The following is a 22,737-nucleotide window of genomic DNA, read 5'->3' on the forward strand; positions in this document are numbered from 1 at the left end:
GATCACCTGTGGAGACAGGGACTGGGTGAATTGACACAGAGAAGGACGGGAAGTCTCATTCATGATCACCTGTGGAGACAGGGACTGGGTGAATTAACACAGAGAAGGACGGGAAGTCTCATTCGTGATCACCTGTGGAGACAGGGACTGGGTGAATTTACACAGAGAAGGACGGGGAGTCTCATTCGTGATCACCTGTGGAGACAGGGACTGGGTGAATTTACATAGAGAAGGAGGAGTAGTCTCATTCGTGATCACCTGCAGAGAGAGAGACTGGGTGAATTGACACACACTTCCATGGAGTCAGTGTGAGACCACATTTGGGTCCAGTTTGGGGGCACTTAAAGCATCTCTGAGGGCTCCGAATTTGACTTTGAAGATGATCTTAGATCCTTCTCCGGTTTCTCAGCCACAGGCTCTGGGCCTTCCCCCTCAGGTCAAGTGCCTTTGTGCAACCCCAGTGAGACCCATGGGGCAGAGCTCAGACCCCGCCCAGCCCTGCCCCTCCCCAACCAGCCCCCCAGCAGGAAGTCGTGAGGGCAGCACCCACCACCTCAGTTTACCCACCTGCACTTGGGGGACTCAGCTCCACCCACTGCATCAGTCTGCAACTCCCTTTGTCCATTTCCCTGCAGGGTTCTGGTCTATTTTCAGGCTAAAATATTAACTTGCTTTTGATTTCTTTTTGAGAATGTTGATTGGTCATCGAATTTGAAATTCAGGTTCCCTGTCACTGTCTTTCTCTGGAGAATCTCCCACTGTCTCCAACACTGCAGGGTGCCTGAGAGGTGTCCTGCCTGCGCCCCAGGCTGGCCTTGCTTGTGCCACTTGTCATTCCTTTAGATGGGGCCTGGCAGCTCTAGCACTGCTAAGGTTTGGGGCTGGGAGGCTTCTTGATGTGGGGTGTCCTGTGCATTGCAAGGTGTTTCTCGGCATCCATGGTATCCCCCCACTAGGTGCCAGGAGTACCAACACCCCCAGTCATGACAATGGACAATCAACCTTGTTTCCCATCATTGGAAAATGTCCCCTTTGGGGTAAAATTGTCCTCTAGTTGAGAACCACAACTTTACGTGCATCAAATTCTCCTCCTGGAAGCACTGCAGCTGCACACGGGAGCCGCAGCTATGTCCTGTTAGCACCCCACCCCTACCCCATGCCTTTCTGCAGTGTGGCCTTGGTGCTGATTGGTTAAAAGGCGTCAGGAGCTCCGTCCATGTTCACTGGTGTGGGGAAGAACCACGTGGGTGGAGGAGGGAGGGGAGAGGCACAAGGCGCGCAGACCCTGATCATGACACAGTTGCAGCCAGAGGCTGAAGGACATCCCTGCACAAATGCACACCCAGTGCTGGTCATCCATAAACAGGTGACACACAGACACCAAGATGGACACCACTGTGCAGCAATGAGTAGCAGTGACGGGACTTGTGACGTCCTCGGGTCACAAAGCCGGAATGTTTTTCCTTGGAAATGGGATTGCATGAGCACTATTAGTAGACTCAGGAAAGAAAGAAGAAATTAGACGGAAAGAAACAACCAAATAGGAAAAGAATTCCCTTTGTTAATATGATTCTCTTTGGGGAGATATTTTAATTTGTATAATCAGTTTATAGGCATCCATCCTATTTTATCAGGTGAATAGATCATCTGCCAGTCAGAGTCCTCCCGCCCGGACTCTCCTCAGCTCTGCTACTACACTCAGCAGTGCACAGGGTGCGAGGCCAATTCTAATGCGACAGCAGAAGATTTTTAATTTCTTTTAAGACTTGGTTTTAAGAAAGCAGTCTGGGATACTGATGAAGCCTTCAGTGTATTCATTCATCAAGCTTGTCATTTAAAGGAAATGCTTATGTATATTTCAGTATTATTTGTAACACCAGAAAATTGGAAACATCTTAAGTATACAACAGTGTTTGGGCATATCCACATATAAAGTAATATAAAGACTTTATAATAAGCATTGAACATTTAATTATTCTGTGAAAACTGGTATACAAAGCCTCATCTACAAAACAAAACAATTTGATCAAAGTACTAGAAGGAATTAACAAATACCAGCTGTGGATATTTTTGGATAATGGGATTATGCATGATATTTTGGTCTTTCTGCTTCTGTGGATTTCCTGGGATTTTCATCATACAGAGGAAAAACTTGGAAGATAAATTTGAATGGGGCAGAGCCACCTGCCGTGAGAAACCAAGGCGCAGTGGCCTGAGGGAGACCCTAGAACACCTATGTGGGGACTGTGTTCTCAGCACTGACACTGGCACGGAGTGTGATGGATGCTTTGGCTACATTCAGGATCTCATTTTGATGAAAAAGACTTGTTGTTGCTGCCACCCACACTTCTTTCATGGGGAGTCAGATGTGCACCTTGTTCTGATAAGGCCGTGCTATCCCCAGCAACTGCTTCCAGGGTCCTCATGAAATCCATGCCCAAGAAAGGCTGCCTGCCTCAGCTCTCCATCTCCAGCTCCATCCTTGCAGAAGTCCGCTAATGATAAAATTCTAGCTCAGGTGTGGTGCCCTGTTTTATCAGGTGTAATTAGGATCTGCCTCATGCTGGAAGCCTCTCTTCCTGCCTGGTCCTGGCACATGAGTTCAGCATGAGCTGGCTGCCCCTGCCCCCACCTCCTCCTCTCCCTCCTGGCCCATCCCCTCCACAGCCCCCACAGGCAGGACAGGGCCTGAACCACACGCGAGGTGCACTTGCCCGCTGTCTCTAGACGCCCTGTTGCTTTGCTGCATCGCCCTTAGCACCTGTTCAGGAATTATTCAGTAATTATTTACTGTTCTTCTCCTTTATTGCTCCCACCCACTGAGACGTACGCCTGTGAGGCAGTTCTACGATGTACCCCAAGTGTGCAGGCCAGTGCCTGCACTCAACCTGTGGAGACTTGAATGAATAATGGCCTTGCCCTCTGGGGCACTCTGCTGAGTCAGAGCCATTGGAACAAAGGAACTCACACAGCTCTTGTCCCTCTGCAGTTTGAGATGCTCACGGGGTCCCTGCCGTTCCAGGGGAAGGACAGGAAGGAGACCATGGCCCTCATCCTCAAGTGAGTAGTGGGGAGACACCCCGAGACAAGTCAGAACCGGCTGGCGTCAGGAGCCTTGGTCCTAAGTCTGGACTGGCCGTAGGTGGGGGCAGTGATGGTGACGGGCAGCTCAGTGTCCTCACGACAGGAGGGAGTGAGCAGCTGACGGTGAACAGGACCAAGGGCCAGGCCAGCTGCTCCTCATGAGTGATTCTGTAAAAGTCCAGAGTGTCCAGTGGCTGTGTTTTCCGATGTGACGGTGCACAGGCTTCTGGAAGCACCAGAACTTAGGGACACTTCACAGAGAGAACACAGGAGTGGGATTCCCCTTCCTGTCATCTCCATCCCTGTAGCGTCCGAGCCCTCTGGCAGGCTGACATTGGCAGAAATTACCATGATTTTGCCCATGTGACTGAATACAATCATTTTCTGTGTAATTCTCATAAAGAGAAGAATCATTTGCCAAGCAAATGGATTTTGCTCTTAGACTCATAGAAAGAAGCCTGGCCCCAGTGCCCCCTTGTACAGTTCCCTAACCATGAGCAGTCCTCTGCTGAGCACAAGTGCCCGAGATGGGCAAGGAGGGGCAGGCGGAGGGAGGACAGGAGCCAGCGCGCGAGTGGAATTACAGCCACTTGATGGAAAAATTATAAAGCTGCTTCTCCTGGTAACCAGCTCTTGCCAAATCTATTTGCAAATGGACATGTGCCTTTTATAAAGCTGAGAAGGTGTTTACAAAACACTACAAGTTGAGTTTTGTAAATTAGGTCAGCATATCAATGGAAGGGGAGGTGCGTGGAGGATACCCCATAGTGAGGATCCTTTGGCAAAGTCGGGGGTGTTGTCCTTTTTATTTAATCGGCCTTTTCCTCTTTGGGTGACCCTGAACTGCAGACACCTACAGGGCAGCCCACAGTGTTTGTGGTGATTCTGTTTGAATTTTAACAGAAAACAGAGCTTTAACTTGTTCTACAGCTAGAATAATCCCCTCCAGCAGGTCGCAGGTGTGGGCTCATGACCTGTCACTCAGGAGGTCCAGAGAACTTCTGAAAGGACAGCACCAGTCTCTGTGTCTGGGATTCTCAGGTGTCTGAGGACACACCAAGACCCTCAGGGCTTTCAGAGTCCTCCTTCCTCAGTTTCCTTCACAGACGTCCTACCAGCTGAGGGCAGAGTGGGACCAGCCCTGCTGCCTCCTGCTGAGCAGGGACACAAGTGGCCAAAACACACAACAGTGCCGCTAAAGGCTTTATTTCGTTTTGGTTTTAGAAAACAATTTCTATTAATAACATCATTTATGTTAATGGCATTGTTATTATTTTTAATGATTTTTATTATTTTTAAATAGTAAATTATTTTTATTATTAATACAAGTATTTATATTATTTATGAAAATGAATTATTAAATAGCAATAGAAAAATTTCCCAGTTTTAATTTCTAATATGGGTCTTAAGACCAGAGTGGTGACTTTGGGAACTTCTGGTGCTGACCGAGGAAGGCCTCTTTGTGGCCTCTCCTTGTTATCCTAAGTGCTATCCTGAAGTCTGACTGTTTTCCAGAGCCAAGCTGGGCATGCCTCAGTTCCTCAGCACTGAGGCTCAGGGTTTGCTGCGAGCCCTCTTCAAGCGGAATCCCTGCAACCGGCTAGGTGAGCCCCCACTCTGATTAACTACACGCTCTGTGTGTGTGTTTCTGTGTGTGTGTCTCTGTGTGTTTCTCTATGTGTCTGTGTGTGTCTCTGTGTATCTCTGTGTGTGTCTGTGTGTGTCTGTATGTCTGTATGTGTGTGTCTCTGTGTATGTCTGTGTGTGTCTGTGTGTATGTGTCTCTATGTGTGTCTGTATGTGTGTGTCTCTGTGTGTGTCTGTGTGTGTCTGTATGTCTGTATGTCTGTATGTGTCTCTATGTGTGTCTGTATGTGTGTGTCTCTGTGTGTCTCTGTGTGTCTGTGTGTGTCTATGTGTCTGTGTGTATCTGTGTTTCTGTGTATCTCTGTGTGTGTTTGTGTGTGTCTGTTTGTTTGTATGTATGTGTCTCTGTGTATGTCTGTGTGTACCTATGTGTCTCTGTGTATCTGTGTTTCTGTGTGTCTCTGTGTGTGGCCATTTATTGAGGACTCTTTCGGTTAATTTGGAAGGTCTCCTGTCTTACAAGGGTATAAGTGACTCTTTCTAAAACTAGAGCATAAATATCTTAACACAATAACTAAGAAAATGACATGAAGGCTACGTTAACCAGTTTGATGAGAGTATTTCAAATTGTATATGAAAACACTACACTGTACCCCATGTTTGCATTAATGTACACAGCTATCATTTAATTAAAAAAAAAATTTGGAAGGTCTCAGGAACTAGCTGTGAAACACCTAAGAGCTAGTGTCAGTTACTGTTCTTTTCACTCTAAACTCATAGAAGGCAAAAGTTAAAACAGGAAATACTTCTTTTCGGGAAAAAAAAGTCAGACTCTTCTCTCTGCCTACCTCCCCTGTAGCGGAAGATTGAAGCCAGTATCAAAGTACTGTCCTGCTCCACAGGAATATTTTCCAAATTCAGGAGAGCATTTGTGTATACTCTGTGATTTTAGGAAACAGAGAGTTAAGGTGATTTCAAAGGTAAATATTGATGCATTTAAAATATGGAGTAATTCGCACGAAATTGATATTGTTAAGGATTGTTATTGTATTCAACTAATGAGCAGGCCCCTGCGGAGCACGGCTGCCTGAGATGGGCAAGGCGGGGCGGGCAGAGGGAGGACAGAAGCCAGTGAGTGAGTGGAATTGCATCATGTATACAACTTCTTCTAATCCAAATTGCATCATGTATACAACTATTCTTTCCCACTGATTCATTTTCAAAATGATACTTTATAAAAAGATTTCCCATAATTGCCTTTAAATGGCAATGTGCATGTAATTGGATATTTAAAAATCCCCCTTTACAGACTTGCAGTGACACATCTCCACCCGGGGTCTTTGTCTATGAGGACTGTTTCCATCCCTCCCACCATCTAGCAGACCAGGGCATCTTGGCCCCAGGCCCCCCTGCAGCAAGGTGGTGGTACAGGAGCAGCCATGCGGGAGGAGCTTCTGGCTCAGCCAGCACTCAGGAACAGCAGGGATGGCAGTGGGAACAGGGAGGCACCAACTGGACAGTGCAGGGCACATGAGCGTGGTGGAGAGTAGGTCCCTAAGACTCTTCGGCATTGTGGCAAAGCTGTCAAAATTTTGAATATATAAACCCTTTTACCTGAAAGTTCTACTTCTAGAAAGCTAACTGACAGAAATACCAAAACTAGTGTATATGGGTGTGGGGGACGTCTGACAGCATCTCAGAGTCTAGACTGAGCTACCAAGGTGAGTGACTGGAGAGCTGACCCCGTCCTGCCCAGCCCAGCCACTCATGCCACCTGGCTAGGGCCCCTTGCTTGGCACCTGTGAAAAGGACTGTGTCAAGTGAGTTCAACTAGAGGGTGGAAACTGCCTGTGCTTTACAGGGCTGCCCAAGTAGATGAGTCTGGGCCCTAAGGTCAGAGGCACCTTCCCTATAGGGGTCTCACCAGGCTACCTCAGAGGAAGGCAAGAGTCCTCCCAGGAGAGCAGCCTTGGCCTTTCTGAGCAGCAGAACCAGACGTGGACTCCTTGTATTACAGGTACATGAGTGTATCTGAGAGATGTGCTCCCTCTGTGAGGGTGCTGGGATGCTGCCTGCAGCAGGGGCCCAACCCACCCTATGCTGCGAGTTCCCTCCCAGTGGCTGGCACAGACGAGAGGAAGAGGGAAAAATGAGAAGTTGTGACACAAAGAGAAAGTTTTTTTAAGAGAGCATCTGGGTCTGGAGTGTGTCCGCCTTCAAACATGAGGACCATGGAACAGCCCCTTGCTCCAGGCTGGCTCCATTTTTATTGCATACACCATTGTTTTAATTGTCAATCTAATGGGGGACGGCTGAACCTTTACATCATGGTTCTTCCTGGGCTTGCATTTTCTAACCAAACTATTTCTTTAATTAACAATGTTAATTAGATTTACCTTTTCTATTACTGATTTACCTTTTCTATTACTGATGTACCTTTTTCTATTACTGCTCTAAGTTATTTATGACCTTAATGCAAATAGAGCATGGGACAGGGAACCCAGTCCAGGAGCAGCAAGTAAAGCTGGCCCCAGTTAGGCCACGCACGCAAATCACAGGGGTGGCGATTAACGCTCCAGAAGCCTTGTACTCAGACAGACTGAGGCTTCTGACCGTACCAAGGTGACAGAAGAAAGGAGACATTTTTCTCCCGATCTTGTCCTGAGAGACCCTTTCTCTCTTTAATTAGGTTTAAACCTTCTGCTTTCCCTAACTCCCCAAAGCACTCACTCTCCTGAGAGGGCAGCCCCACCCGGCTGAGCCTTGCCTGCTCCATGACCTCACAGCAGAGTTGCGCTGGGGGAGGAGTGAAGTTCCAGCAAGATGATCTCTTCATCTTGAAGTCAGGCTTCCAGGCAGTACATATGCACCAGATTTGGGGTTTCTCTGATCCACTTCTCACCTGTCTCTCTTCCCTTTTGCCCATCATCTGCAATCATTTTCTTAATTCAGTTTCTAACCTCCTTACAACAAACAGTTGAATCTTGGCTTGAAGCTTATTAAATCATTATTATTACTAGCAATGCAAGTGCATCAAGATATGACTCTTCTTTAAGAGTCATAAAGAATGTGCATCCACACCTGCCGTTCCCTCTTAGGTGATGCACTGGGGAGCTTCTGCTGGGCTCTGCAAGGCTGTCCCATTCACTGCCTGTAGGAGCCCAATTTACAAGGGTTTCTGAGCATCCTTCCCCTGGAAATGTAACTGGGGCCAGAAAGGGGAGCGAAGACCTGGACACATTTGTTTAAACACACACAGGAGAGCAAACGGGCCAGATTCTCTCTTGCAGCAGCTGAAGCCTCATCACTGTTTTCTTTGAAACGCCCCTGTGTTAGTGGGAGAGGGCTCATCACAGTAAATTGGGTGACTGTGTGAAGTATGAAGGGTCTGTGTTCCTTCTCCCTTGGTACTGGGGAAGCAAATCACTTTTTAAGTAATCAAATTTTTTACCTAAGAACCTAACATCACTAAAATTATACCACTCTAAACCCAAATATTGTTTCAGTATTTAATGGTGAGATAGGTGGGCTTGTTCTTAGATGTAGAGATGACTGTGATTTTAAAGACACCAGTCCTGCAGCACCCCACAAGCCCACGGGCACTCAGCCCAGACCAGACCAGCAGCACCTCACAAGCCCATGGGCACTCAGCCCAGACCAGACCATCAGCACCCCACAAGCCCACAGGCACTCAGCTCAGACCAGCCCCGCAGCACCCCACAAGTCCACGGACACTCAGCTCAGTCCCAGACCACCCTCAAATAGGATTGAAAGCAACTTATCACACAGCTTCCAGGAGTGACACACCTTCCACAGCTCTTGTTTTGTAGCTTAAGATGTCCCAGCTCAACTCAAGGAAGAAGTTACAGTCAGAATTATTAACCATCCAACCCCTTTTCCAGGGAGACCACTGAGTCAGGTTGGAAGTCACGCTGGCAGATTGACCTGATCCAGTAGGCAGCCAGGACTTTCCCTCTGAAGCCTGGGGCTTCTCTCATGCCCCTGCCAGCAGAGCCAGAGTTACGTACAGGCCTGCATCCCTTTGGCTACTTGGGGAGTTCTTGGTAGAAGGCCCTACTCTAACTGGGTCCTCCCCTGGCTCTTTGGAGTATTGCTGCATGCCCAGATCTGCCCAGGTTTCTATATTGATATCCAACCATTCAGATCCCTCAGCCTGGACACTCCTGCACTGGCCCTGGCTCGGGGAGGGCAGACCAGGAACTGGAAAGACCCATAAACCTGCCTTCACCCCTGGGCAGCTGTCCTCTCCTGGTGCCTCTGTGCCAGGTCCCCTCAGGTGCAAACCCATCCTTCTGTGGGTCCCAGGCCCCAAGCCCCCTCTCTGCCACCTCTGCCTGCTCACCCGGCTCCCCAGCGTCCAAACTCCAAATGATTCCATAAAGTCCAGCTGTGGAGCAGCTAGTGTGCAAAGCAAATAAGCTGGAAATTATGAAATAAAAGGAAAATGGGTCCTTGGGGAGATCACGGTGCAGTGACGAGTATGACACACAGACATCCCCTCTGTGTGGGTCTGCAGAGCACCACAGGTAGGAGGTAGACTGCAGACTAGCGGCCAGTGTGACCTCACCTTGACCAGTTACACCTCTGGTGACCCAGTTCCATATGAAATCACATTCTAAGACACAAAGAGTTTGGACTTCAGCACGGAAATTCCGGGGGACAGAATTTAGCCTGTGGAGCCCCCAGAGAATCTCTCCATAGATATGTACTGCTGGTTAACTAGTTTGATGGAAATATTTCAAATTGTATATGAAAACAACACACTGTACCCCACGATTACATTAATGTACACAGCTATCATTTAATAAGAAAAAGAAAAAAGAAATGTACTGCTGGAGGAAATGGCAAATACATAGATTCATAACAGAAGTATCCAGATGGGAAAACCGAGGTTTCCAACACCCCTGACACTGGCTCTGGAGTCTAAGGCTAGTTTCCTCAACCTGTTACCCCAGAAGGCAAAATACTGTCATTCAAAGACTAAGAGTTCATTCTGAGTCTGAGCCCCCAGTTTCTTGTGTTTATTTGTTCAACAGACATGTATAGAGCCCCGGTGCAGGTGCCAGGTGACAAGGAGGTAACCTGCTTGATGTCCAGAGAGAGCCCAGGACTGTGCAGGGAGGCCCAGAGTGTCACGGGGAGGACGGCGTGGAGAGGAGGATGGGGTTGCAAGGCCCCTGGCTCTCCTGCTTACCCCAGGGCTGGGCAAACCATGGAGCTGAAAAACCCGTGGGACAAGCTGTGTCTGCTGACTTAGGACAAGGATCTGGAAAAGGCTCTCAGTGACACCCCATCTGGAGATAGACCACAGTGATCAGAACAAACATACCCAGGAGTTATTGTTACTATAGCATGAATTCTTGAATGACTGTTCCACTGAACTTTTTAATTAGCATTCGCATGGCATGAGAAAACCTAGGGGTAATCTCCAAGCCTAACTAACAGGAGAGAATTCTAGTCTTCTGTTCTAGGCTCTGTCCGGTGCCTGTTCTCGGCAGTGCTTGTGACCCAGGGGAAGGGCAGACCTCCACCTGGACAGCTGAGGCTCACAGTGTGTTTGACCAGGGCCCTCCGGGGAGTTGCTGCCATTCAGATACCAGCATCAATGCTTCCCGGTTCTCCCAGTCCAGAACTCTGCCTACTGCTGCTTGTCAAATGCATTTAGTTTAGATAAAAAGGAGAGCCAAGGACAAAATAGCCTATTTTAAAGGTTTCAGGAGAAGATAAATAGGGCTAGAATCCAAAATAATGTAGCCATCCACCCTGGGCAGGTTGCTGCAGGAACTGGGAACCAGTTAAGGAACCGAGCACATGGGTTTTCCCTCGATTCCATGTCATCCCCCTTCAGAACACCTTCATTTTTTAGTAATAACTAGGGTAACCAGACGTCCCGCTTTTCAACAATTTGTCCCACATCCCGTGGCCTTTTTAAAAAGTCCCTGTTTTTGGAAAGAAAGCACGAACGGGCAGGAGAACAAGAAGGGAATATACAGTTTTCGGCTGCCATGTGGCTATTTCTCCAGAATATGAGTTTTATATTATTTTTGTTAATTTTATAATGTTAAACTGTAATAATAACAAATAATTGCTGAGAAGTGATTATTGAGAACTGCTTATCAAAGTTTGAATTGTTATCAGGCCCTGCCCTGCCCGGCCCCCGCCCCCGCCCCACCCCCAGGCCATGTTGTAGCGCCTTACCGATATTAAAATCTGGAAATCTGGTCACCCTAGTAATAACCCAAGTGTGCACAGGTGACCCTGTTTGCAGAATCTTACTGCAGCAGAAGGCGGTCAAGATAAAAATGTGTTAGTTTAGTGATCCAAGAAAGTCCCGCACATCCTAACAAAGGCTTTGTAATTACACCCATGCCTGCATGTCCTGTGCACCTCACTGTTTTAAATCCTACAGACAATGACGAGTGAGTGGAATCTAGTGAGTACAGAGTGTGAGGCAGATGCTCCAAGGTACACACCCAGCCATTTGCTACAGGTGCATGTGCTGGAGCCTCTGAGCCTTTGGCCACATCACCCACCTTCCCAGAGTACTTCTGGCTACACAGGGCAGTCTCCAAACAAAAGAGCCAGGAGAGGTGCAAAGCCAAGGCGAGTTTTCCTCTCACCTAATTGCTGTGACTAGAGGACTCTTCCAGCAGGAGTTCCAGGAGGCACTGCAGAGGCAGGCCGGCTCCTGAGAGGGCTGCCCTGAGGTGTCACAGCAGTGCCCGAGCACCTGCCATGCGCCACCATGCCAGATGGTGGCCATGCAGAGGCCTGAGGCCAGACCTGTGGGCTCAGGGTTTCTAGGAAACGGGGGAGAGAGACTTAGAAAAGCAGAAGGGCCTCAGCCTAGGACCCACACAGGGAAGATCCAGATCAAGCGGGGCTTCTGCCAAGTTTGGCAGAACCACCTTTGCACCCCATTTCTAAGTCTTATAACCTCCAGTGTGATCTTGAGCACGTCACCCAGCCTGCTGCAGCCTCTGTTTCAGTCTATCAAGTAGGATCAGTGACTCCCACTGCTCATGACCAGGGGATTGAGAAGACACACAGGCTGTGTCTGCCCCAAGTCCCCGTGGGAGGAGAAATCCCCTTGCCTCCATCCATAGATGTATTTTCACAGCAAAGTATGCAAATTACATGAATAACCCCATCTAATAGTGACTGAGACTGCCACCTGGTGAGTTAGGCCAGTTCTTCACAAGCGTGTCGGCCTGGTTGGGGAGGAAGGTGGCCCTGGGCCTGCGTCTACCCAGAGGCCCTTCCTGAGGCCAAGGCCGCTCCCAGGCCCCTTCTGTGGTGAGCTGGTGACTGCTCTGCCCTTCACACCCACTGCTCATGGGTTTCTCCTGTAGCACCAGCCGCCCTCCCTCAGGCCAGGCTCGGGGGACAGAGGGGGCTGTGAGGAGGACAGAGGCTCTGGCTTGGAGGAGAGACACAGAGGAGGTGGCTTCACAGGACAACTCTGAGCAGGGCAGGGGGGGCCCTAGTTGGAGCCTGGCCTCAGGAACGAGCTGCCTTCACATCCTGGAGAAGACAGTAGCCTAAAGCCTCAGGGTCATGTTTTCTTGTTTTTATTTTTATTTTTCTAACTAATAGGCTACTTTCAGAATAGTTTTTAAGCTCATGGAAAATCTGAACAGAACTATGGCAGTGTCCTACACCCCACAGTTTCCTGTCTTGGTTACACCTTTGTTTCTCACAGGGGATGGAATGGTGCTGACATGTTACTGAGTACAGCCCTGGGTCACACTAGGCCCCCTCTGTGCTATGACCTGGTGACTCTGGCAGGTGTATGATGAGACACATCCCTCATGGCAGTGTCCAGTAGAATAACTACCCCTCTCTGTGCTATGACCTGGTGACTGGCAGGTGTATGATGAGACACATCCCTCATGGCAGTGTCCAGTAGAATAACTACCCCCCTCTGTGCTATGACCTGGTGACTCTGGCAGGTGTATGATGAGACACATCCCTCATGGCAGTGTCCAGTAGAATAACTACCCCCCTCTATGCTATGACCTGGTGACTGGCAGGTGTATGATGAGACACACCCTCATGGCAGTGTCCAGTAGAATAACTCCCCTGCCCCAAGACGCCCCTGTTCTTGCCCACTCATACTTCTGTCCCCTCTTTTAGGGCCTTAGGACTTTAATGTAGAAATAGTGGGCAAAGTTGTGTCATCTGTCAGAAGTCTTCAGGTAAAGATAATCACCTGTGTTGAGCAACCTCCAGTGTGTGGGTGTGGACAGGAGGCCTCAGCTTCCTGCAGATCCCAGTCCTGCCTAGAGTCCTCTTTGTTCCTTGGGGAGCTTCACAGTGGAACCTCCCCTCCCCACCTTCTGCCTCATGGGACCCACTTGGTGCTGACACTCCTGGGCCTCCTGCACTTCCCCAGTGTCCAAGGGTGTCCAGCGTCCTCACAGCAGGCAGCTCCTGGACAGCCTGTCTCACCCTCTTGCCCATCGTCCCAGGTCCCTCCCCATCCCAAGCCCTTAGGGGTGGGCTATGAGGCTGGGACAGGCCACTGACCACACGCTGCTGTGTTAGGAGCTATCAGAGGTAACCGCCATCTTGGACATGGGCTTGTTCTGATGCATAATCTCTGCTTTGTTGTTATGACAGGTGCCGGCATTGATGGAGTGGAGGAAATTAAGCGTCATCCTTTCTTTGTTACCATAGACTGGAACGTAAGTTGCATGCCCTGGTCCCCAGCTGCACACAAATAACAGGGAAGTGGGGTGGGGCAAACACGACAGCTAGTTGGCAGCAACTGTCCTCAGAGTGCAGACTGCAGGAAGCTTAGAGGTGAATGCAGTCGAGTCACCTGCAGGCAGGGAGCTCTCAGGACCCGTCTGAGCTGCTGGCAACCCAAGAGGCGCAAACTAGTGAGTGCCCCACCCGCCTGCCCCGGGCCTGGAACCCCTCCAGCTTTGCTCCTCTGCCCCTTAGAGACATAGCTAAGGTGGCACTGGCAGCCACTGCCGAGACTCACCAAGGACAGAGCTTTCCTGCTCGGTCCAGAGCAGGAGTCATCTTGCAACTGGCAAGGGCCACACTGGCAAGAGTCCCAAGGTGCCTGCCCTGCCCGGATCTTCTAGTGTTGGGCTGGGCAGGCCCTGCTGTGGTGTTACATCCACAGCCTTTTGTCACACTCATGTCCACATAGGGGCCACGTGCTTTTTAAAAATGCCACATTGTTAGGCAATGAATTGGTGCTTCTGTCAAGCTCTCTGGCCAGGCTGGCCATGGTCTGAGAAGTCCCTGCATCTCACTTCTCAGGAAGCCCAGGTGGCAACCTGGGAGGGTCCATACCCTCCGCTGCTGCTACCTCCGCCAACCAGGGCTTCTGGTCTCTTCGTGGGAAGGAGGGCAGCCCCCATGATGCCTTTAGGTTAACACACAAACAATTATAGTTGGGATTTTTTTTTTCCTGCGCTAACAACTTAACTACAGAGGATTTTAATGGAATATGTTAAAAAATAAAAATGCCATTTACAGGCAGAGTTTATTATCTTTTTGCCTGCCCACTCTGTCTTCTTTCCTCCCGGAGTTTGGTGCCTCCATGACTTTCAATGAAGGTCACATCTGTGGCCGGCAGGTAGGCAGCCCCCCACCCCCGATCTGCCCTCTGAGAAGTGTTAGCACAAGCATGGGACCAAACCACAGGGCCCCTCCTCTTATAGCCTGAGCCCCAGCAAAAGCGTTTAGAGTGGGGAAGCGTGAGAATTTTTTATATAGAGCTTTAATAAAATTAGACTCCTTTTTAAAAGTCAGATTAGAGAAAAATGTGTAAAATTTCAGGTTATCTATGGCCTCCCAGCCAGGTTTAAAAAAGAAAATTCTTGTTCAAAGATCAAATAAAAATGAGGTTGTGTCAAAAAAAGAAGAAAAAAAGTACAGGACCTCCAAGAAAAGAAAAACACTGCCTTCCTCTGAAGTCTTTCTTTGCTTTCCTGAAAATTCAGGTTTAAGGAGCTCAGGTTGTCCTTGCCTCACAGAGGAGCAGCTAAAGGTCACTTTTAGTCACCCCTCTGGGGGTTGGACTGTTTTCTGTGGAGACTGCGCCTTCCGTGATGAGCAGACCTCAGACCCGCCTGCTGCCTGAGGAGGGGCCTGTGTGACACTCTGGGCAGCCAGCACCACAGCCTCAGGGAACCTGGGCGCTGACCCTAAGACAATGGCCGGGGCACCTCGGCATTGACGTGACTCGGGGTCCCCGTGTCACATCCCCTCCCCCACCGGTGACAGTGAGGGAGGAATTGCACAGCTCTGGTTATTTTTTTATCTTTTTTTACTCACGTACTCACGTATTTGACTTTATGTGTTGGGCATTTGTGTTCCAGGCACTTCCAGGCCTAGGGATACAGCAGTGGATAGTACGAAGTCCTGCTTCTGTGGGGCTTGACCATAGATGGCTGCACTCTGTGTGGGGAGTTCTAGGGGTGTGCAGAGGGACGGGGAAGGACAGGGAGCCGCACCCTCCGTGCATCTCCTCCTGTCCCAGGAGACCTGCCCCGGCCCTTCCTCACCGCTCCTTCCCTCAGTCTCACCCGACCTCCTCTGCCTACTTGCCTCATTATTTATTTCAGATGTTTATTCCTAGTTTCTGCCTCCTGCCACTAAACTGAAAGCTACAAGGAGTCAGGAATCTCTCCCACCTGGAGATGTACCCGCACCTCTGAATCAGGGCCTGGCTCAGAGGACAGACTTGGTGGAAACCTAGAGGGGAAATGAGCGAGTGAGCGGGTCAGGGATAAGAGACAAGGTCACAGGACGTGTCAGCACAGGGGCGGCAGCTGTGGAGGGAGTGGTGTCCCCTCTGTTCTCTTTCCCTCTCTGCCCCAGACTAGCCCTCCCTCCAAACACCATGGCTAGAAAAATGGGGGCCAGGGCTTGCTGGGTGGGGAGGAGGGGGCTGCAGCTGGGAGGGAAGGGAAGTTCTTCGTGCTCCCAGGTGGGAGCCCAACAGGCAGAACGAGGCTAAGGAGAGGCCCAAGCCAGGAGCCACTCAGGGGTATGTCCCAGAGGGCTTTGGAGTGGTGTTCCAGGCTCTGTGGAATGCACAGCGGATGTGGAAACTGTGTGAGGTTAGAGTGACACGTGTTCCAGGATGCCAGCTCCTGTGAGCTCTGAGCAGAAGGTGCCTTTTCCCCAGTGACCAGCACCACCCCTGGACAGCTCGGGAGCTCAAGGCACCTGGAGCAGACACGGGAACTGGACTCACACCCCTGTGTCCAGAGTGACCAGCACCACCCCTGGGCAGCTCGGGAGCTGAAGGCACCTGGAGCAGACATGGGCACTGGACTCACACCCCTGTGTCATTTGAGAGTAGTCGGGCTAGAATTGAGGCTGGAGAGTCTTTGATTGCTTATAGTACTTCATTTTGTTTTGTTGTGATTCTGAGAGACCCTGCCTGATTCTCTGGGACTCAGCACACTTACTGTCATTTCTGCACTTGCTGGAGGGTGATGAAGCAGAGGCTAGGATAGTGGGGGGACATTGAGTGTCCCGCAGGTGGGGGGAGCTGGATACCTTGTTGGGGCTAATTTGTTTGATAAATAAGTAATACTTGTGGTTGGCTTGGGTTGCGCCTGAGCAAGGTGCCAATGACGTATCAGTTGGGAGGAGTGTCCTCTGGCCGCTTGCAGACCGGGGCGTCTGCTGCTCATGACGCCATCATCCAGGCACAGGGAGGCATGACAGGAGCATCCAGGAGGGAACTCGGGAATAGAGAGAACCTGAAGAGGCCCCTGGAGGAGAAGAGGGAGGTTCCCAACAAAGACCTATGGGCATGAGGACACCACCTGGGGACTATGGATGTCCCAAAAGGTGCCAAGGCCTTGTCACTTCCCCATCTCACTTCATCCCTCTGGTGAGTCTCAGTTGCCCTATACTGTTGTGTGTGGCCACCCTGTGTCCTCATGGCCACTGTGAAACCCAGGAACACCCAGGCAAGCTGTCAACTCACGCTCAAGAAAGCAGAGCCTGACACACAAGTTGTTGACAAGTGTTTGCTTAATAGATGATTTTATGACTTGATGTATTTGTCCAGATGTTACCAGATGTGTGTCAGTGGCTCAGGCCACTGGAAACCGCAGTGTGGAACTCCTCATACCCACCGTGTCCTGTGCCCTCCAGACTCTCAGAAGTGACGGATGAGAAGACATTTCCCAACTGCTGCGTTCCACCGGGGCATTTCCCCAAGTGCTCATGTCAGGATCCAACCAGGAAAATACAGGGGAATTCACTTCACTTTCTCTTTCCTTCTGTGACCCAAAACTGCCAGTGGACATTTTTATTTTTATGTCTACATCAGTACCGACAGCTATCCCCTGAAGTCTTCAGTGACCTGCGAGAGCAAATTCTGTCTGTCAACAATAAAAGTGTGGGGACACAGAAGCATGGGGACCCAGGAACATGAGGCACAGAAGTGTGGGGAGGCAGAAGTGTGGGGACAGAGAAGGGTGAGATACAGTGGTGTGGGGACACAGTGGTGTGGGGACACAGAGGCGTGGGGACAGAGAAGCATGCGGACACAGGTGTGGATGGCCACCCTGCATAGGCTGCTTTGCCTCCCAACCTTCCCTCAGAGCCCAGCGCATTCCCGCCTACAGTTTGAGGAGGACAGTGAATGATTTGCAAGTTAATATGGACGGAAACCTCCCTCAGGAGGCTGTGGAGTCGGCAGGTGTCAGCTGTGTTACTTTCCTTTGCTGAAGCAAGGCTGTGGGTGGAGTTAGTACAGACTCAAGCTTCACCCAGTTAAACAGTGCAGGAGCACAAGCCTGTCTGAGGACACATCCGGCCTGCCTGGCATCCTTGGCAGTGAGACCTGAGATGGAACAAATCTTTTTTAGGCAGAGAATCATGATCACACACACAGCCCCTGGGGAAGGGAGACTTATCAGCATCTTTGTTCCAGACACTAACCAAGGCCTGGACCATGGCCAGTGTGAGCAGCTCTATGTGTGACTGCTGTGACTTGGTATCACTGCTGTGAAGGAGGAGTCGTCCCAGCAGCTTGTGCTTGCTGTGCTGCATGTACACTTAGAAATCCTCCTGGGCACGTCACTGGCTGTCACTGTGAGACAGGAGAGGCTGGAGGGCACACCGGTACAGGACAGTGAGGACTGAGCCCAGCGCCACTCGGGGACCAGCAGCCTAAGCTGCAGCTGCTGATATGGCAGGAACAGGGGGACAGTCCTGGGTCTGCAGGTCCTGGGGGTGTCTGCAGCACTGCACAGAGGTGGGCTTCAGGGGCTGGAGGCCCGGTGTCCCCACAGGGCTGTCTCTGGGGCAGCAGGAAGATCTGTGTCACCTGGGTGTGTGCAGAGCACTGCAGGAAGGCTCGGCCTCGTGGGAAACCAACACGGCTCCACTTGACTCATCAATCACATTTTGCTTCAGCAGATTTGTGAATCCAGATGCTTCTGAGTTGCTGATGAGCCATGCAGACCAAGCCCCATGGTGGGACCACGGGTGCACCGGGCCCGTCACGCTGCGACAGTGATGCGAATTCCTCTGCGGCTCCTTCCGTCTTGTCTTCTCTCTGTGTCTGCACATTTTTGCATTTCAGTTTCAGGAATCATCTGTAAATGTGCCCTTGGCTTTATGGGAGCAATGAATTCTGAAACGCCTGCAACTAAGGCCATCTGCAGAAGCAGGTGCCAGAGCCTCTGACCCTGCCCTGGAGTCAGCCTCCTCCTCCTCTGTCACTCAGTTCCCATGTGTGTGTCCCCACTCTGGCCTTTCCTCGCTCACTAAAGGTCTTTTAGCTACAAGTAAACCTGAGGACCCCTCAGTGTTCCCTCACCTACACGGCTGGATGTGGTCTGATTCTTCATTGCTGGAGACTGTCATTCTAGCACCCGGGGGCAAATGGGATGATTTACAATGACGCCTGCTGGATTTGGCTGTGAGACCCCGTTTTCCTTTCATCAGTGTGGGCAGGTCGGTGTCACTGACACACAGCTCCACGGACTCACAGGTGACGGCTGCTATTCCACTTTAGTTTAAACCCTTGTGTCCAGGAGTTTACAAAACCAGCAGCAAAGTTACTTTTCCCTTACAACCTCAAACCCATTTTTTGGTTTGAAAAAATCTGTGTATACCTAATAACACATATTAGCAATTTACTTTCCACAATGCAAAGGCAGTAACCAAGGAAAGCAACCAGCCAAAAGGTTGACAAGCATCAAGGAAGCCATCCAAAGGGCCAGAGTGACGACAGTGACAATAGCCTGAGGTGGCCTTCACAGAACCCTCACCACCTTCGTGGAGATCAGAGTGAAACTGCGGCAACCTTGGGGGCAGGGGCCTGCTGGCCCCTGGATTATGTTCAGACTTAATCAGCACACAGCATGCAGGGGGACTCAGGGTCTGTGTCAGAGTTCCCTCAGCCCTTGGGCAGCTTGGTCACATCAGGGTGTCCCCAGTGAGACCTAGGCTCTTAGCAGAGGCTTGCACCTGCAACCCTGTAAGGCTAGGGTTGTTCACACAACCCAAATCGGCTCAGAGGGTTCCTGGACGACTTCTAGTGCGCAGAACAGGCAGAGGAACAATTCAGGGCCCAGACGGGCCCAACAGAGGGGGAGCCTGAGCTGAGCTGTGGGCATTGTGTCCTGCTGTGCAGGAGACCCAGTACTGGGCCTCCTAATTTGCTACCACGTGATACAAGTTAGAAGAATGGACTGCTCGACCCAGAGGCTTATTCACAGAGTACCCTGCTGGGTCACAGACCTGATTCTGATGGACAGGTCTGATTCAGATTCTTTCTCTCTTTAAGTGAGAACATGGTGGTGGGTGGGAAGGTGACGGCCTCCATGGTGAGCTTCCTGATGCTCCAGGGGTGAAGATGTGGCCTGGAGCCACACTGGTTGAGAGAGAGCCTGACCCTTCTCAGCATTGTGGTGACTTGAGGATGTCACACCTGCCCTACTGGTGGGCGGGGACCTGGCAGGGTCACCAGCCTTGCCAGCAGTTCATGGGGGAAGAGAAGGGGCCCCAAGAGAGTGTCCAGTCACCTTGATAGGCAGCTGCTTTTTGGTGAAACCCGTGGTATGTTGTACTGGGGGTGGTTGAGTAGAAAGAAGGCAGGAGGGAGTGGGGAAGAGAGAAGGAAACAGGCAAAGCCAGGGCTTCCCAACCTCGGCAGCGAGGAATCTGTGGGCACTCTGCTGTGGGCTGTCCTGCCTGCACCCGGATGGTGTGACCATCAGCAGGCCCTCCAGTGCTGCTGAAGATCCCAGCAGGGTACTGGCTCTTACTGGAAACACACTGGCTGAACACACTGTTATATCAGCCACGGTGACGGCAGGGGGTGTGCATGAGACGCCTGCCCTTCCTCAAGCTCCTGGGGTCCCAGGGGCAGTGGAGGAAGACAGCACCTGGGTTGGGGTGCATGGGAGGGCCTAAACCTGCTGTGTGAGCTCAGCTTTGCAGAGACAATCGTTCCCCATTTGAATTAACAGGAACTTTTGTGTTGTGTTTTGTTTTAATGGAAACCTTGTGTACAGAAATTCCTCCTCATAATAAAAGTAGGAAGCCTACCTCTATGGTATCTCCACTCTCTCCCTCTCCCCACTCTGTCTCCCTCCCTCTCTCCCCCTCCCTCTCGCTCTCCATCTCTCTCCTTTCCTCCATCTCCCTCTCTGCCCTCTCTGCCCTCTCTCTCTTTCTCTCCATTTCTCTCCCTCCCTCTCTCTCTCTCTCACAGGATTCTTTCTCCACAGGACAGATATTACTTAGTAACCCAGCTTACAGGGGACTCCCTGGGGAGGGGAATGGCCACACCAATGGGTCTGGGTGCAGCCTGGGGGCTCTGGGGGGCAGAGCTCCCACCCTTGTGAGGTGTCCTCTGCCAAGTGCATCAGGGAGCTTGTTCCCACCCTGTAGTGCATCCCCACAGAAAGTAACATCTTTCTGCTTCTGGAAAGGGTTTAGAGAACAACTCAATTCCTAGGAAAAGCTGTTCACCAGAGCAGGGAATGACCCGATAATTAGGGGCTGAATTAAATCAGGGCTTCTCCTCCAGCAGTTCCCAAGTACTCTCCCCAAGGGGCCTTCCCTCCTCCCCCCATCCCATTGGACCCTTTTCAGCTGTCCCCTCCCAGACTCACATGGCACCTCCTCCCTGTGTACCTCCCACTCACCCTTGGCCTTGGACAAGTTACTCTTCCTCTCGTGGCCTCAATTTCCTCATCTGATAAAGTGATGAAACCTCTGTCCAATGTTATTCAAAGACTTAGAGTAGATTTCCACTTGAATCACTGTGACAGCCATCAGGGTCCCCGACTCGAGGGCTACACTTCAGACCTGTTAATCAGAAGTGCCCCAAGAAAGGGCCTGGGAATCTGTTTTCAGCAGACACCTGGGGGACCCTGGCCAGGCAGGATTCGGAAACCTCTGTGCTCAGTGGTGCAGCAAGACCCCCTCAGCCAGGCCAGTCCTGGGTCCCACATGTCCTATTTCCAAGTGATCTGACCATACTTGGTGTGCGCTCCTGAATCCACCAGTGGTCCCCATCCCGGTTTGGGCTCAGAGGCCCTGGGCTCCGGCAGAGCATGCCACTGTGCTAGATTCCAAAGACCTTTGCACCCTTCCTTAGATTCAATCATCCCAACAGAAGGGGCTGTCGCTCCAGACAGTTGAAAACAATATGTGGCAGGTTTAGAAAGCATTTTCAAAATAGTAGTTCCAGACATGGGCTGTGACTCTGTGCTTGCTGCAAACGCAGTGCCTGGGAAATAGACGGCCCAGCTGTGGCCATGGGACAGGCCAGTTCTCTGTAGACGCAGGTCTCCCACAGCGCTGAGCAGGGGTTCGGGTGCCTTAGTTGACATGTGACATGCAACACATCAAGGCAGGTTCTAGACAGAAGTGCAGAGGCCCCCAGGGCACAGGCCTGGTGGGCTGGGCAGGCAAGGCCCCCTGGGCCTTCCTGGCCTGGTGCTTTCCTCAGTGTCCCCACAGAGCTGAAGTTCTACAGTACTGGTCCAAAGTCCCAGGGCAGGGAGGACACTGCCAGGTGGCCCTCACCACTGTCACCCAGGCAGGGCCCATGGTGCCATCCTGTGGGATTCTGCTTGGAGGAAAAAAATTCTACTGCAAAAAAATTTTTGAAAACTGTTGCCCTAAAATGAAGAATACTTGGGATGTGTTCAAACCATTTCCTACTGTTCACACTTATACCTGAAACTATTCATTTTATATATTTTACTGAGAGATAACTGTAATTATGACATATACTGATCATCTGTTGCATATATAACATTAATACATGACATGATATGTTCATATATTCATATGTATCTCGAGGTAATCAGAAGGCGGTGGAAACGGTGTGTGATCAGGACAGCTTGGCCCCCCGCAGATGTCTGATGTGCTGGTGTTTCTGGGTCTCCTCAATCTCCTGTGTTCTTGCTCTTACAGAAGCTGTACCGGAAGGAGATCAAGCCTCCGTTCAAGCCAGCGGTGGGCAGGCCTGAGGACACCTTCCACTTTGACCCTGAGTTCACAGCACGGACCCCCACAGGTGTGTGGGCGGGGTGTCCTGCCTGGCTCCTGAGGGACAGGTGTCCAGGAAGCAGAGCCCCTTTTCTTGTTTTCTCTGCTCAGTGATAGTAGAACCCACCTCTGTTGCTCCATAGGTAATGTGCACTTTGGAAACCGTCAAGGTGTTCTAGAGACCTCCACAGCCCCCAACCTCTTTTCTGGGCTGCTGGGGAGGTCCCACCTCTCTCAGCCAGATGCACCCAGGCAAGAGGGGGGAAAGCACCTTCAGACAATGCAAATTCCCCGTCAGATCAGAGCATTTTTATAGGACGATGGAGGCTGTCACTTATTCCTTAGTGTCTGGGTGTGCCTAGAGTTATTCCTTCATGTCAGGGTGTGCCAAGAGTTACTCCTTAGTGTCATGGTGTGCCTAGAGTTACTCCATAGTGTCTTGGTGGCCTAGAGTTACTCCTTAGTGTCATGGTGTGCCTAGAGTTACTCCTTAGTGTCATGGTGGCCTAGAGTTACTCCTTCATGTCAGGGTGTGCCTAG

General features: G+C 50.8%; 1 protein-coding gene across 1 annotated transcript in view; it reads left to right on the plus strand.

The window, feature by feature from the left end:
• RPS6KA2 (ribosomal protein S6 kinase A2) overlaps nt 1-22,737 on the plus strand; it is a 164,225-nt gene that overhangs the window by 115,519 nt on the left and 25,969 nt on the right. Inside the window, exons 9-12 of the mRNA XM_003792376.3 lie at nt 2,990-3,060; nt 4,600-4,688; nt 13,315-13,379; nt 22,123-22,225. Coding sequence (XP_003792424.1) covers nt 2,990-3,060; nt 4,600-4,688; nt 13,315-13,379; nt 22,123-22,225 — 328 coding nt within the window. The remainder of the gene's footprint in view (nt 1-2,989; nt 3,061-4,599; nt 4,689-13,314; nt 13,380-22,122; nt 22,226-22,737) is intronic.

The sequence above is a fragment of the Otolemur garnettii genome, unplaced genomic scaffold, assembly GCF_000181295.1.
Source record: "Otolemur garnettii isolate 467f Iridium unplaced genomic scaffold, OtoGar3 scaffold00056, whole genome shotgun sequence".
NCBI lineage: Eukaryota > Metazoa > Chordata > Mammalia > Primates > Galagidae > Otolemur > Otolemur garnettii.